The sequence below is a fragment of the Pelophylax lessonae genome, assembly GCF_965119305.1.
Source record: "Pelophylax lessonae genome assembly, chromosome: 8".
Classification (NCBI taxonomy): domain Eukaryota; kingdom Metazoa; phylum Chordata; class Amphibia; order Anura; family Ranidae; genus Pelophylax; species Pelophylax lessonae.
This window is the reverse complement of record NC_138775.1, coordinates 217256990-217274490: the sequence shown is the minus strand read 5'-3', so window position 1 is coordinate 217274490 and position 17501 is coordinate 217256990. Positions and strand designations below refer to the sequence as shown.

The window sequence follows — 17501 nt, the reverse complement described above, 5'->3', positions numbered from 1 at the left end:
TTAAGGGCCGTGCCTTGCCATGCACCCAGAGGAGGAAGGGTGCAGCCATGCATGCCTAATTCAACATGGGATGCTGTCTCTGAAGCCCATAAACACATCCATGCATCGCCAACTGTCCCTCCTTGTCCGGCCTTCACGCTGTGTGGGGAGGTTCTGAGGGTGCTGCCTGGGGAAGCGAGCATAGAAGCCAGACTTCTGTGTTTACAAGTGACAGAAGAGCGGTAACAGTGAATATGGCCAACCCGGGGCCTATATAAAAGGTAGGGGCCTGGAGCTGCAGCTCCAATAGCCCCTACATTAATCTGGCCCTGAGGAGGAGGACGAGGTAACCAACACTGCTTCTTTTCAAAAATTTTAAATGAGGGTACACCCCAAAAGAGTGAGAAAGAGCAAAAATGGAACAATGGGTGGGTAAGGTCGGTATCCATTGCTATTCTGCATAAGGTACGGAAAAGTCCCGTGGGATCCATGCCTGGTTCATTTTAATGAACGTGAGCTTGTCCACATTGTCTCTGGACAGGCGGCTGCGCTTGTCTGTTATAACGCCCCCAGCCGTGCTAAATACCCGTTCAGATAATACACTGGCTGCAGGGCACGCCAGCACCTCCAAGGCGTAAAGGGCAAGCTCAGGCCATGTGCCCAATTTGGAGACCCAGAAGTTGAAGGGGGCAGACCCGTCATTCACTACATGTAGGCGTGTGCACACATACTGCTCCACCATGTTGGTAAAATGCTGCCTCCTGCTAAGACGTTCCATCTGAGCTGCTGGTGCTGCTGTTTGTTGTGGCGTGCTGACAAAGCTTTTCCACATTTCGGCCATGCTAACCCTGCCTTCTGAGGTGCTGGCGGTGCCCTGGTTGCGTTGGCGACCTCCTCCTCCTCCTCCTCTGCCTTGTGCTTCCACTGTGGCCCCGCTGTCAGATGGGAATGCCAGCAGCATGGCGTCTACCAGCGTGCGCTTGTACTCGCGCATCTTGCGATCGCGCTCCAGTGAGTGAATTAAGGACGGTACGTTGTCCTTGTAACGGGGATCCAGCAGCGTGGCCACCCAGTAATCAGCACAAGTTAGAATGTGGGCAACTCGGCGGTCGTTGTGGCGACACTGCAGCATGTAATCGCTCATGTGTGCCAGGCTGCCCAGAGGCAACGAAAGGCTGTCCTCTGTGGGAGGTGTATCGTCCGTGTCCTCTGTATCCCCCCAGCCACGCACCAGTGATGGCCATGAGCTGGCCTGGGTGCCACCCTGCTGTGAACATGGTTCCATCTCCTCCTCCAGCTCCTCCTCCTCCTCATCCTCCTCATCCTCCAGAACTGTGCCCCTGCTGGACAATTGCGTCCCTGGCGTTTGCGTGTGCAGGAACCCACCCTCGGAGCCCCTTGCGAATGACTGCCCTGAAAGCCTTGGAAATGTTACCTCTTCATCCTCCTCCTCCTCCTCATCCTGTGCCACATCCTCTTCCATCATCGCCCGAATTGTTTTTTCAAGGAGGCATAGAAGTGGGATAGTTAAGCTGAGAACGGCGTCATTGCCACTGGCCATGTTGGTGGAGTACTCAAAACAGCGCAACAAGGCACACAGGTCTCGCATGGAGGCCCAGTTAAATTAAATAGCGGAATAGAAAATATGATCCAAAAAAAGTGTATGTATATCACACGTACACAACCACACTGGGCCCCAATTACTATTGTTTGTACCCCTAAAAGGCTAGATGAGGAGTAGGGGGAGTATGGAACAGGCAGCACCCTCAAACCTTCAGAAGTATGAGATGAACCCCAACAACTTGGAAAGGTGGATCTCTCTCACACGTACCAACACAGACTATCCCCCAATTTAACTGATCCCCAAAGGTTTTTGATTAAATAGCGGAATAGAAAATATGATCCAAAAAAAGTGTATGTATATCACACGTACACAACCACACTAGGCCCCAATTACTATTGTTTGTACCCCTAAAAGGCTAGATGAGGAGTAGGGGGGGTATGGAACAGGCAGCACCCTCAAACCTTCAGAAGTATGAGATGAACCCCAACAACTTGGAAAGGTGGATCTCTCTCACACGTACCAACACAGACTATCCCCCAATTTAACTGATCCCCAAAGGTTTTTGATTAAATAGCGGAATAGAAAATATGATCCAAAAAAAGTGTATGTATATCACACGTACACAACCACACTAGGCCCCAATTACTATTGTTTGTACCCCTAAAAGGCTAGGAGTAGGGGGAGTATGGAACAGGCAGCACCCTCAAACCTTCAGAAGTATGAGATGAACCCCAACAACTTGGAAAGGTGGATCTCTCTCACACGTACCAACACAGACTATCCCCCAATTTAACTGATCCCCAAAGGTTTTTGATTAAATAGCGGAATAGAAAATATGATCCAAAAAAAGTGTATGTATATCACACGTACACAACCACACTGGGCCCCAATTACTATTGTTTGTACCCCTAAAAGGCTAGATGAGGAGTAGGGGGAGTATGGAACAGGCAGCACCCTCAAACCTTCAGAAGTATGAGATGAACCCCAACAACTTGGAAAGGTGGATCTCTCTCACACGTACCAACACAGACTATCCCCCAATTTAACTGATCCCCAAAGGTTTTTGATTAAATAGCGGAATAGAAAATATGATCCAAAAAAAGTGTATGTATATCACACGTACACAACCACACTAGGCCCCAATTACTATTGTTTGTACCCCTAAAAGGCTAGATGAGGAGTAGGGGGGGTATGGAACAGGCAGCACCCTCAAACCTTCAGAAGTATGAGATGAACCCCAACAACTTGGAAAGGTGGATCTCTCTCACACGTACCAACACAGACTATCCCCCAATTTAACTGATCCCCAAAGGTTTTTGATTAAATAGCGGAATAGAAAATATGATCCAAAAAAAGTGTATGTGTATCACACGTACACAACCACACTAGGCCCCAATTACTATTGTTTGTACCCCTAAAAGGCTAGATGAGGAGTAGGGGGGGTATGGAACAGGCAGCACCCTCAAACCTTCAGAAGTATGAGATGAACCCCAACAACTTGGAAAGGTGGATCTCTCTCACACGTACCAACACAGACTATCCCCCAATTTAACTGATCCCCAAAGGTTTTTGATTAAATAGCGGAATAGAAAATATGATCCAAAAAAAGTGTATGTATATCACACGTACACAACCACACTAGGCTCCAATTACTATTGTTTGTACCCCTAAAAGGCTAGATGAGGAGTAGGGGGGGTATGGAACAGGCAGCACCCTCAAACCTTCAGAAGTATGAGATGAACCCCAACAACTTGGAAAGGTGGATCTCTCTCACACGTACCAACACAGACTATCCCCCAATTTAACTGATCCCCAAAGGTTTTTGATTAAATAGCGGAATAGAAAATATGATCCAAAAAAAGTGTATGTATATCACACGTACACAACCACACTAGGCCCCAATTACTATTGTTTGTACCCCTAAAAGGCTAGATGAGGAGTAGGGGGGGTATGAAACAGGCAGCACCCTCAAACCTTCAGAAGTATGAGATGAACCCCAACAACTTGGAAAGGTGGATCTCTCTCACACGTACCAACACAGACTATCCCCCAATTTAACTGATCCCCAAAGGTTTTTGATTAAATAGCGGAATAGAAAATATGATCCAAAAAAAGTGTATGTATATCACACGTACACAACCACACTAGGCCCCAATTACTATTGTTTGTACCCCTAAAAGGCTAGGAGTAGGGGGAGTATGGAACAGGCAGCACCCTCAAACCTTCAGAAGTATGAGATGAACCCCAACAACTTGGAAAGGTGGATCTCTCTCACACGTACCAACACAGACTATCCCCCAATTTAACTGATCCCCAAAGGTTTTTGATTAAATAGCGGAATAGAAAATATGATCCAAAAAAAGTGTATGTATATCACACGTACACAACCACACTAGGCCCCAATTACTATTGTTTGTACCCCTAAAAGGCTAGATGAGGAGTAGGGGGAGTATGGAACAGGCAGCACCCTCAAATCTTCAGAAGTATGAGATTGTGTTCACTGTACCCCACAAAGATTGAGTTCACTGCACCCCACAATGATTGTGTTCACTGCACCCCACAAAGATTGTGTTCACTGCACCTCACAAAGATTGTGTTCACTGTACCCCCCAAAGATTGTGTTCACTGCACCCCACAAAGATTCTGTTCACTGTACCCCACAAAGATTGTGTTCACTGCACCCTAAAAGGATGTTGTTCACTGCACCCCACAAAGATTGTGTTCACTGCACCCTAAAAGGATGTTGTTCACTGCACCCCAAAAAGATTGTGTTCACTGTACCCCCCCAAAGATTGTGTTCACTGCACCCCACAAAGATTGTGTTCACTGCACCCCAAAAAGATTGTGTTCACTGTACCCCCCAAAGATTGTGTTCACTGCACCCCAAAAAGATTGTGTTCACTGTACCCCCCAAAGATTGTGTTCACTGCACCCCACAAAGATTCTGTTCACTGTACCCCACAAAGATTGTGTTCACTGCACCCCAAAAAGATTGTGTTCACTGTACCCCCCCAAAGATTGTGTTCACTGCACCCCACAAAGATTCTGTTCACTGCACCCCACAAAGGATTTTGTTCACTGCACCCCAAAAAGATTGTGTTCACTGCACCCCAAAAAGGATTTTGATCACTGCACCCCAAAAAGGATGTTGTTCACTGCACCCCAAAAATGATTTTGTTCACTCCACCCCAAAAAGATTGTGTTCACTGCACCCCACAAAGATTGTGTTCACTGCACCCCAAAAAGATTGTGTTCACTGTACCCCCCAAAGATTGTGTTCACTGCACCCCACAAAGATTCTGTTCACTGTACCCCACAAAGATTGTGTTCACTGCACCCCAAAAAGATTGTGTTCACTGCACCCCAAAAAGGATGTTGTTCACTGCACCCCAAAAAGGATGTTGTTCACTCCACCCCAAAAAGATTGTGTTCACTGCACCCCACAAAGATTGTGTTCACTGCACCCCAAAAAGATTGTGTTCACTGCACCCCAAAAATGATTTTGTTCACTGCACCCCAAAAAGGATTTTGTTCACTGCACCCCAAAAAGGATGTTGTTCACTCCACCCCAAAAAGATTGTGTTCACTGCACCCCAAAAAGATTGTGTTCACTGCACCCCACAAAGGATTTTGTTCACTGCACCCCAAAAAGATTGTGTTCACTGCACCCCAAAAAGGATGTTGTTCACTGCACCCCAAAAAGGATTTTGTTCACTGCACCCCAAAAAGATTGTGTTCACTGCACCCCACAAAGGATTTTGTTCACTGCACCCCACAAAGATTGTGTTCACTGCACACCAAAAAGGATTGTGTTCACTGCACCCCAAAAAGATTTTGTTCACTGCACCCCAAAAAGATTGTGTTCACTGCAGCCCAAAAAGATTGTGTTCACTGCAGCCCAAAAAGATTGTGTTCACTGCAGCCCAAAAAGATTGTGTTCACTGCAGCTCACACACAGAAAAATGGATGTGGATCACTGACACCTGCCTATCTCCAATCCCACACCACACAGCAATATCGATTGTAGTTTGTAGAACACAGTTTCCCTAAAATTCAGCAGACTCTGTCCCTAACAGGATTGAGAAGAGATCGTAGATCAGGATTGAGTGCAGATTCACCCCACCCCCCACACAGCAATATCGATTGTAGTTTGTAGAAGACACTGACCCTATAATTCAGCAGACTCTATCCCTAAAATGCCTACAACTCGCCCTGCCTAAACACTCCGACCTGTCCCTCAATTCTATCCGGACACAAATGGTTTTTTCCTGCCTATCTTTCCCTAATCAGCAGCCAGCACATTGATGTGTGCTCTGTCCCTTAGCTAAGCAACAGAATGACGCTGCTGCGGCGGCTGCCTCGAACTTATAAAGACTTGGTCACATGCTTCAGACGGCCAATCACAGCTACTAAGACATTTGCAGGCATGGCTGGGATGGCTTAAGGCACACCAGTTAAACGATTGTTGATTGGCTGTTGAAAGCCCGCCATGAAAAGAGCGCCAAAGCATGCAAAACCCGGAAATAAAACGACCGAACACGGATTTTTACCCGAACATACAGTAAAGTGTCCGTGTCCGTGTTCGGGTAAAAAAAATCCAATTATTCGGTACGAACACGAATAATACAGTCCGTGTTCGCTCAACACTAATTATAATACATCTTCATGCTATTTTAATCGAGCTGAACCCCATGAAGATGTAAGAAACAATATTTAATCCAGTTATTCAGTCAATAAAATTCATCAATGATTTTGACAGTGGCAACTGCAGACTAGTAGAAGGTTAGTGACCAAGCTGTGGAGAAAAGCCAGGTCTACTAAGGTTGCCTTTTTCTTATTACTTCATTAACAAAATGACATTTTTTTTTTGGCGGGGGAAAAGTATATAGCTTTATCTGGAGTTTATCTTTAAAGCATGCCATCATGCACAGAAATATATGTGGGTATAAACAGTTTTGCTATTAATTGGGCTTATTCAATTATTGGTTGTCATTTAGATATGAGTTGTTATGTGAATTGCTGTATTTCATTTCAGACTGTTGCTCCGGACATATTAATTGATCTGACACGCCTTTATTGTAAGGTAATATACTATCTGAAACTGCAATGTTTTTACATTTCAAACAAAATTTTTAAATCCAAAATTATTAATATAACCCTTACAGCATAACTCATGGACTAATTTACTTGCAGTATTCCTTGTATCCCATTTTGTTCCCAAAACTTTTGTATGTCCCTAAAATCCCTATGCAATAGCATAACATTGTCCTGCCTACTGAAACTTTTGTGTTTACCAATATTATTAAATCAACAAACACTAGCATATGCAAAACAAATATTACAATTCAATAAGGCTCCGTTCACATGTTAGCGTATGGATCGCGGGCAGAACCGCCGCGGTTCCGCCCGCGATCCGGAGATTATTGCAAATCGCGGGACACCTGTGTGTTGCCCGTTGATTTGCAATAGCCCCCCAAACGCTGAGCAATGTTGCCGCGATTTCCGCCTGCCGAATCGTGGTAACATCGCGCAAAAAAAAACGCGGGACGCAATACGCTCCAAAGAAGCTCTTGTACTTTTTTGGGCGTAATGCGTCCCGCGATTTTTTTTTTGCGCGATGTTACCGCGATTCGGCAGGCGGAAATCGCGGCAACATCGCTCAGCGTTTGGGGGGCTATTGCAAATCAACGGGCAACGCACAGGCGTCCCGCGATTTGCAATAATCTCCGGATCGCAGGCGGAACCGCGGCGGTTCTGCCCGCGATCCATGCGCTAACATGTGAACGGAGCCTAAAATTACAGTAGAACAGTGCCAGAGTCCAACTCTGGTGCTCTTCAAATAAAAGTGCTCTCATGCTTCAAGTATAAATCTTTCCACGTGTATCACCCTCGGTTCTCCCACCATGCTTACCTCTATAATTGACCCATAAAATCTATTTTATAGGTCTTATTGTGCATTTACCCCTTTAAGGGGTCTCAACACCACTGGCCTCCATCCAGAATCCTCCTTTTCCTCTTTTGTGCCTCGGATGGTAATAGGTACTGTTCCCCTTTAAAAGGTAGCAGCTACAGTGTCCACCAGACAAGGACACATAAGAATTTCTGTAGGAATTTCCTTTTAATAGGAACAAAAAAAAAAATACACTCACTTGTATGTGTACACAATTCTGGTGTACTGCAGCAAAACAGCGTGTCTGTCCCCTTAAGAAACAATACTGAAACAACAGTCAGCAGCTCTCAGCTCGGGGAGCGTCAGAACCGAGTAATCGGCGGTGTTCGATTGCCAAGTTCTCAGTATAGAGGCACCAGGGGACAGGTGCTGGCTCTACCTAGGTAAATATAATTGGGGAAAAAAAATAATCCCATACATCTATTTTAGGTTCACATATTACAATAATTAAAATACAATTTTTAATAAAACCTAATTAAAATTCAACAGCATTAAACCCCATTAAGAAAATAACAAAATGCCATCTAGTGTTTAAAAATAAATATTACCAATATCAAAAATCATTGATAATATAGCACAAATCAAACTCTGCATTTAACCCTTTCAGCACCAATGTTTGTAGCTCAAAAATGCACTTTAATTTCTTTATTTTGTTACCGCTTTGCCAATGTTTTTTTATACTTCTCTATGTTCTAAAATTGGTATTCTGCAGAATTTGTTATGGTGTGTTAAAAAGTGCTTTGACAGATAATGTCATAGTATCATAATATTATTATTTTCGCTAAAGTCTTTTTTGTGCAACCTATATACTGTAAGCCACATGGACATGAAATGTCATCATAGACTACCCCTCTGTGTGGGCAAAAATGTAAATATCAGGGAAGAACACAGCTTTGAATTATTTACTGAATAATGATGTTAACAGAATTCAATAGGAATGAGCAGATATATTCCCCCAATCAAAATCATAATTGAATTGTTCATTGTGTTAGAAAGAAAATGGGTTTTACTGCTGCATAGAGTTTTGTTTTTTATTGCTATTTATTTTATTTTTCTCACAATAAATCTTTATTGAAAGTAAAAATATTACATTATATATGGTAATATATAACTTGTACAACAAAAGTATATAAAACACAAATATTAACAAGTTATATAAGCACAAGATATTTCTGATAGTAATGGTTAGAGTGCATGAGTTTTGATTGTGGATAGGAAAGAAAAAAAAAAGAAAAAATATGGTATGACAAAAACGTGGGATAAAATACATAAATAAAATCCAAATTAAATCAAATAAAAGCAAATATCATAAATGGCCTCATTAATATGAGTTATAAATGACACATAGGTAATGGACAATGTAATATTGATAATATGATAATATCAATATATAAGGGAAATATGCTACTGGTGTCGGAGGTATATGTTCTCTATATACAAGTTCTTGAGTGAGCCAGCAATCCAAGAGAGGTGTAATGTGCATAAGTGAGAGTGATGATACTCTAGTGAGCCATGCAGCTCCTTTTTATTTATAGTTTCATATTCTTCAGACAAGGTGAACAAAAGCCAATTACTCCATGTTTTGTGAAATCTGGTGGTGGACTCTTTTTGCATGGCCAGGGTTTCTTCCATATAATAGATATTGTTTACCTTTGCCAGACAATCTTTAATTGTCGGTATATACAAGGATTTCCTTTTGTATTTCCTATACATAAAGGAATTTATGTGTAGTAGACACTGAGGGGCATGTCCACCATATATGTAGAAAGGTACCCTTGCTTTTGTGACATCTCCAGCATGTGTCAGAAGTTGAGGGAAACCAATTTCTTTTTTAGTGGCATAATGTACCATTGCGTGAGAACTTTGTAGGAAATTTCCTGCATTTTTGTGCTCAGGGAATACTTGTGTGCAAAAACACATGCTTTTTACCATTGAGCGTCTGAAAAGTACAGTTTGAGCTCCTGTTCACATGCTTTTTTATGTTTGTCAATGTCTTTGTGCCCTTCCTGTGTAAGCCAGGAATAGGCTAGTGATGTAGTTTTGCTGGTATGCAACTTGTTATTGCAGGTAACTTCTAATGGTGTCATCGGTTTGGTAAAGGATGCTCTGTGCTGGTTATTTTGAAGAAAGTCATGCAATTGTACATATAGCCAATAGTTAAAAGAGGTACCCTCAAATTCCCTCTGGAGAGAATTAAATGATTTTAATTTACCTTTGTGGAAGCAGTGATAAGCCAGCAGAGGTGTGTATCGATTCTTTGTATATTTTTGTTGTGAATGCCCGGAGGAAAAATCGGGATTATCGCGATTGGTGTTAAGAGGCCAGGAACGGATGCCAGGTTATGTAATGTGGCAACTTTATGAAAAATGTTTAGTGTGGTTTTAAATAAAGGGTATTGTTTAGTAGTTCCATGGTGTTTTGAATAAAGAGCCCATGGTAAAAATTGTAGGGTGTGAGGGGAGCATGAATTTTCTAGTTTTACCCAGTCTTTATTTTTGGCATGGCAGTGCCAGTCTATTACTCTGGTGATGTGTGTGGCATAGTAGTATTTTTTAGTCCGGTAATCCCATTCCTCTTTTTTTTGGAAGGGTAAGTAGGTAGAAATTAGTCCTGGGTTTCTTGTTTGCCCATACGAAGTTGCGTTGTAAGCTGGTTAAGTGATTAAAAAAAGTTAGGGATTGTGATTGGGAGGGCATGGAAGTAATATAATTTGTATATTTTCCAAACGACTGCTCTACCACACCAAGAGAACTGTTTAGAGTTCCATCTTTTTAGATCTGCTTCTATATCTTAATAGGGGTTTAAAATTGAAGTCAAACAAGGAAGTTAAGTCTGGGGTTAGTTTGATACCTAAATATTTCATGGCTTTTTGTTTCCATCTATATGGGCATTTTTCCAGAGTGAGTAGAAGTCAATTGTTGGGTAGAGATAGGTTAAGAGCCTCAGATTTGCTGAAGTTCATTTTAAATTTTGAAATGTAGCTAAAGGGCTTAAAGATCTTATTTAAATTTGGTATAGAAATGTGGTGTTGTGTAATGAATAGCAGTAAGTCATCTGCATAAACTGCCGTTTTATAATCTCTATTGTCTAAGTGGAAACCATGAATTACTTTTTTGAGATTTATTGTCCTGATTAATGATTCAAGTGTTAGGATGAAGTAGAGGGAGGAAAGTGGACAGCCTTGTCTTGTCCCGTTACGTATGTTAATTGGGTCTGAAAAAATGTTGTTATTTTTAATCTTCACTTGTGGGTTCTGGTATAGGGATTTAATCCATGTCAACATGTTATCTCCAAAACCAAGGAATGAGCAGGTGGAGAACATGTAGTCCCATGCGACTTGGTAAAATGCCTTTTCTGCATCAGTGGACAGTAAGAGCCCCTCAATGATTGTTGTCTTTGCTCTGTAAATTAGATTTAGAGCCTTGATTATATTATCTCTGGCTTCTCGTCCAGGCATAAAGCCTACATGCTCTGGCCCTATAATGTTGGATAAAAAGGGTCATAGTCTATTCGCTAGGATCTTAGATAAATGTTTTAACTAGGGAAATGGGTCTAAAATCGGAACATTCTGTATGGTCCTTATCTGGTTTTGGAATGATGGTTATGTAGGCCACGAGGAAGGAATTGGGGATGTCTTTCATTTTTGTCAAGGGTTTGAAGGTTTCCAAAGAGGTTTGGAGACAAAGGGGGAAAAGGTTTTATAGTACTGGGATGTGAATCCATCAGGTCCTGGGCTTTTGCCTGGTTTGAGTTCTTTGATAACATTTAGCAGTTCATCTTAAAGTAATAGATTTTTTTTAGTTGCTCAATGTCTTCTGTTGGTAAGGTAGGTAATTTACTATTGTGGAGGAACTACTGTATTTGTTCATTTCCATATCAAGATGAGCGGGTTTATGTTGGGATGAGAGGTTATATAGCTTAGAGTAAAAGTTATGGAAAAGCGCTGAAATTTTATCAGAATTATTTTCTATTTTTTCCCCTCCTTGTTACGTATACCGTGGATGTGTCCTGTTACTTTTGCGTCTTTAAGGGCTCTGGCAAGGTATTTTCCCCCTTTGTCACCATGCTCATAATAGATACATCTTTTGAAGAATAGGGATCTTTTTGTTTTTAAGTTCAGGATTTGTTGTAAGGCTATCCTCCTATGGATTGATTCTGTTTCAGTCTTAGCTGCCTGGGATCTTTTGTGTTGTGCTTCTAGCTATTTAAATGAGAGAGCAGAAATATTTTCCCGTTCTCTTTTTCCTTGCTCCCCATTATATGAAATCTCCCCTTATTACACATTTATGAGCTCCCCAGGTGTTTAATGGTGAAGTGTCATGGTTTATGTTCGTGTCAAAGAAATTCTTTATTTAGTTTTGTATGTCCTCTTGTACCTTAGGGTCTGTCAGGAGCGATGCATTTAATCTCCAGTTAAACACATGTGGCTTGTGTGTGGGAGAGGTCAGAGAAATTGATGTGGGAGCATCATCTGATAGTGAAATAATACCAATCTCTGCTTTAAATAAACTATTAAGATCTCTTTAAGTTAGGAATATTAGATCTATTCTTGAATAACATTTGTGGGGTGATGAATAAAAGGTGAAGTCTTGGTCCTCCAGGTGTCTACCAGAGTCAAAGATTGTAGTATTTGATACATTTAAAATCTTATAGGGAACATGTGTTTGACCTGATGATGTGTCTTGAAGAGGGTTCAGTGGTAAATTGAAATATCCGCCTAAAATTATGCAACCAGAGGCAAACCATTTTAATTTGTCCACAGCCTTTTGGCAAAACGAAATGTGTGCTTTGTTTGGGAAATACATATTTGCTAAGGTTACTGGTTTGCCAGCTAATGTACCTTTTAAAAACAGATATCTGCCTTCTGGGTCTGCTAGTTGTTGTGTTAGGGAGAATGTGGAGAGCTTGCTTAACAATATGAAGACACCCTTTTGTTTTAGCTAAAGGGTTTGTGGCATGAAATGTGGAAGTGAAGAAGTTGTTAGTGAGACGTGGGATACTATTTCCTTTAAAGTGTGTTCCTGTAAAAAAAATATTCTGGCTTAGTTTTTTTTTTTTCAATTCCTGTAGCAGTTTGGATCTCTTTTCAGGGATGTTCAAACCGTTCACATTGTGTGAGATGAGAGTGGGGATTTCCCAAGCATGGGGTAGGCCATTTTCGGAGGGGGGGGGGCAGGAGAAAAAAGAAAAAAAAAAAAAAGGAGGGTAGGGAGGATGGAGAGGAGGGGAGAGATAATGAAAAAATGGACGTGCGGGTGAGAATAGAGGTAAGGAAGAGTATTTTAGACTTTAAAATCCGCTCCTGTGAGTAACCGATTAGTATCACAAGTGCAGTTAATTATTAAGTTAATTAAAATTTTGGTTTTACACACGTGAGCTTATGTGAATTTTTGAGGAATAAGTGGTAGGTGCACTTTAGTGCAATGAGCTCAAAACTGTGCCTCAATTGGCAAAAAAGTTTGCTATGAGTATGGACTGAGCAGTCAACAGTCCCCGAGAAGGGTTTTATTGATGAATAACATGCTAATAGTGTGCGACCTCTCAGTGGCTTAAGCTGTAAATTATGGGATCAGGGGAGCACAGTATAGCCGGTATGTGCTTGATGGTGAACAAAACATTTGTCAAACTACAACCTACATAACCATATAGGTTTTAAAATCTGAAACACATATTTAAGTCACCTGAGGCTTTGGGAGGTGATATTATTGTCATATTCACCCCACCGCATACAATGGTTTAAGCAATGATTGTATGTCTCCGATGGAGTAAATATCCCTGTTGGAGTTAGGCAATCATAGAGTGTCAAATAAACCTTAACACAAACAGTTTTAAAGTAATTAGCCCTGGAGGGCCAAACCATTAAAGATCTAGGGTAATATGAGAGAAAAGATTGACGTTAGTAGTCAAACAGTGATGTAACACCTCTCAAGCAGTGATGTACACATTTAAAAGTCAGAAACAGTAGCAGCGATTTCTTGTAGTGTCCATTCTTTTCAAGTTAAGAAGGGTGTGGAGTCTGTGATAGGCCCTATTGTCTAAGTGGTGGACCATGTTTTGATTATGTTTAACTTATGTTGAGAATGTCTGTTACTGTCTGCTTACCCTGTATGATGTAAAGATTGGGAGATGGTAATTGATGCTGGAGATGACCCATCTGGAGTAATCCATTATGGCTAATGGAGTGCAGAAAGAGGCATTCTGAACCATGGTAAAATATAACCAGTGGTAGAGGTCCGCTGAAATGGTGCCAGGTAATAACCCTCTTAACTGTTTTCCGAACTCTCGTGATTTTTCAGCCAGAGAGTTGTAGTTATTTTAACTTGAATGTTTGCGGTGCTTCCCCTTATGGAATGGAGGTTTGAGGGGAAAGTGCCCAGGAGTGGAGGTATATTCATTAATTGCTGGTGGCAGTCAGAATTCTTGATACCAGTCTGGCAGTTCTATTAAATCTATCTGGAGATCATCACAGAAGGTAGGAAGGTAATTTGGAGTGTGAAGCATGTATTGTGTTAGGCCTGCCAGAGACCCCAACCACTCCTCCGGCTTCCTGACCAGTAGTCTTGTTATCCCGGTATCAGGTGGAGGAGCGGATAGGGTCCTGCAGCCGAAATATTGGGACCACAAATTTAAGTGCAACAGGCAAACATGGGAACAACTAATAAGAAAATGACTCACGGTTTGGAGTAGGTCAGGAGCCAGACTCCAAGGGAGCAAAGTCCAGAAGAGAAGTCAACAGCAAGCCAAGTTCGATAGCCAGAGCCGGTACAGTCCAAAAGGGGTGATCTGAAGAGAGGTCAAGAGCGAGCCGAGATCGATAGCTAGAGCCAGTACAGTCCAAGGTGATCCGAAGAGAGGTCAAGGTAAGCCGAGGTCAGCAATGAGCACAGAACATACACAGCAGACAAACAGGGAGCAAAACCTATACAAAGGCACTAGCAGGAAGTAGAAGAGGGTATATATAGATCAGGGGACGAGGTAACTGACTACAGCTGGACACTGGGTGGAGCAAGAGTCACATACCAAAAGGTAGGAGATAGTGAGAATCGTGCCCAGAATAAGAATCACACAGTGGCTCAGTCAGCAGGGAAACAATCTAGAACACACCTGACCACAAGATCAATTACCAACCAAGGCATGACATACTGTTTTTTATTGTGTGTTGCTTGCACTGCAAAGGGAAACTTCCATCTGTAGGTAATTCCTTTCTCCTTTAAGATTTCTAGTAGGGGTTTTACTGCTCTTCTGTTTTTAAGCGTGATAGGGGATACATATTGGAAGAGCTGTATGTTCCCCCCATTAAATGTGATTACCTCATTCTGCCTTGCTTTTTGGAGGATTTCCTCTTTTAAGCAAAAATTAGGAAGACAACAAATGATGTCTCTTGGAGGAGCATTTTCTGGAGCTCTGGGTCTGAGGGCTCTGTGTGCTCTGTCAAAATCTATTGGTGATTCTGGTGGCCTCTCAAGCAGATTATAAAAGATGGAGCATAAGACTGGCTTGATTTGCATAGAATTCACAGACGCAGGTATTCCTCTCACTCTGATGTTGTTTCTACTTCCCCTGTTGTCTAGATCTTCTATTTGTCTGTTCATATCTATCATAGGTTGAGAATGTGTGGCTGTAACTTGTTGAAGTCTTGTTATTGCCTTTTTTCTCTGTTTCTCAGCTCCCTCATTCACAGCCAGTTGCTCAGTCAGCATTAGTAAGTCAGCTTTTAGATCTGTAATGGCTGCTGAGAAAGAGTTTTTTTTTATATCTGTTGCTATTTCTGTCAGGTGGGTCAGGTTGTTTTGATTCTCTTACCAAATCTTCTGATGCTGGGAGTGAGACATCATCATATTCTTCATCATCCTCTCCTGTTGTTCTTTGAGGCTGCACCATCTTGCCTGCAGCACTGCTGTGTCTTGTAGAAGACTGTTTTTTTTAAGAATTGCAGGGATCTGCTTCTGGGGTAGATGCCAAGCGCTGGGATCGTTTGTGTGCCCCAGATTTAAGAATTATGCCCATATTTTGCAGATTGCAGGTTGCTTTATATCTCAGGGATTGTATAGACTGCAGGAGCTCCTTCAGAAAGCAGTCATGCACACCATGTGCCAAGCCACACACCCTGCTATTTAAATCATGCTTAGAAGGGACACATTTATAAGAAACACATATTTTAACCAATCAAAGCTAACATCAGTGCTGAGAATCTGGCATCATGTGGAATCTACAAGAACATGTGATAGTCTTCAGTTCAATCTCTGTGTTCCTTTGGAGTTCCATAGCCCAGCCTTTACATGGGTTTTCCACATCTCCTTAAGCTGGGATTAAGTCTGTTCTCCTGGTGGTAAAATGCATCGATACCCTGTGCCCAACCTGCACTTTGGGCTTTTACTTCTGCCCAAGTCAAAGTTAATTCTCCCTTTTGGTGTTAAAATTTATGGTGTTAAAATGTATCTAAACCCAAAAACGAATTATTATATTGTATTATATTTCAGCTTACCAGTCCTTAGATGGCTGCAATAGTTTTAATTTCCTAGTTTTGTTTTACTTTTATTTTCACCTGGTACTACTTCTACTAATACACTTCCTGTTCTAGAGTGACAATTCTTTCCTACTATACTGTATATATGGAGGAGCAGTGTTATCACTTTGAGCTGCTCTCTGCTGATCTAGACCAGTGTTTCTCCACCTTTTTTAAGTTGTGGCACCCTTTAAAATTCTGCAAAATCTCGAGGTACCCCATTCTAAAATGTAAAAAAAACCTAAACTAATAGTTTTACATTTAGCAGCAACATCCATACACATGGGCCGTCCAACGTTACAGGTGATTTATTCCTCCACTTTTGCAAACTAGTACTGACTAGTATTCTAGCGTTTCTTTTCTCCCTTAGTTTCTCTTCTACTTGCTAATGTGACCCCAGTGCTGATGGAGAGTGGAAGAGGAGGAGTAAACAAGGATTCTATACAAGCACCTGTCATTCTCCTTATCAACCAATGTAAAAACCTGTTTCAATTTGTTGCAATTTTTAGGCATTTTGCCAAAGCACTCCTGAAGAACCCAGGAGACACACCAGGGTGCCACAGACCCTGGTTGAAAAAGGCTGCTATAGTCTAGACAACAAAATACTTTCCCCTCACCTTGCTTCCTTAGCATGGAGGGGAGGTGTTCTGTAGTCTACAGAGTTTCAGTGCAACAGAGGCAGAGTACACATGAAGTTACACTCTCACTGGATTTTTAGTGGATGAACTAAAAAATGAGGCTATTTTTTGCATTACGGCACTGCATTGTTTTAACTGATACTTGCGTGGTCGTGCAATGCTGTACCCAAAAAAATTGTTCTCCACAAATAGAGGTTTCTTTTGTGGTATTAGATCACCTCTGCGGTTTTTATTTTTTGCGCTATAAGCAAAAAAAGAACCACAATTTTGATAAAAAAAACAAAACATTTTTTACTTTCTGCTATAAAACATACCCAATAAAAATGTTTTACATTTTTTTTTTTCAATTTAGGCCAATTTGTATTGTGCTACATATTTTTGTTAAAAAAAATTCCTAATAAGTGTATATTGTTTGGTTTGCGCAAAAGTCATAGCATCTACAAACTATGGGATATATTTATGAACTTTTTATTTTTATTGCTTTTACTAGTAATGGCTGCGATCAGCGATTTTTAGTGGGACTGCGACATTGCGGTGGACAAATCTGACACTAAGTGACACTTTTTGGGGACCAGTGACACCAATACAGTGATTAGTGCTAAAAAATACACTGTTACTGTATAAATGACACTGGCAGGGATGGGGTTAACATCAGGGGCGATCAAGGGGTTAGGTGTGCTCCTAGGGAGTGCTTTCTAACTGTGTTGGCAGTGGATGCACTAGAGGAAAAGCGAGATCTGTGTTTCAGCTCAGCTGAAATACAAGATCTCTCTTTTCCTCCCGGACAGAACAGCAGTGTGCCTTGTTAACTTATGCCCCGTACACACGTGCAGATTATCTGCAGACTTTTGTCTGCAGACTTAC

The 17501-nt window shown here is 41.6% G+C and overlaps 1 protein-coding gene across 1 annotated transcript in view; it reads left to right on the top strand.

The window, feature by feature from the left end:
* LOC309562231 (uncharacterized protein) overlaps window positions 1-15219 on the top strand; it is a gene marked incomplete at its 3' end in the record, with an annotated part of 1785816 nt that extends 1770597 nt beyond the window's left edge. The window contains exon 7 of the mRNA XM_082266354.1: window positions 15160-15219. Coding sequence (XP_082122480.1) covers window positions 15160-15219 — 60 coding nt within the window. The remainder of the gene's footprint in view (window positions 1-15159) is intronic.
* Window positions 15220-17501: the final 2282 nt, after the last annotated feature.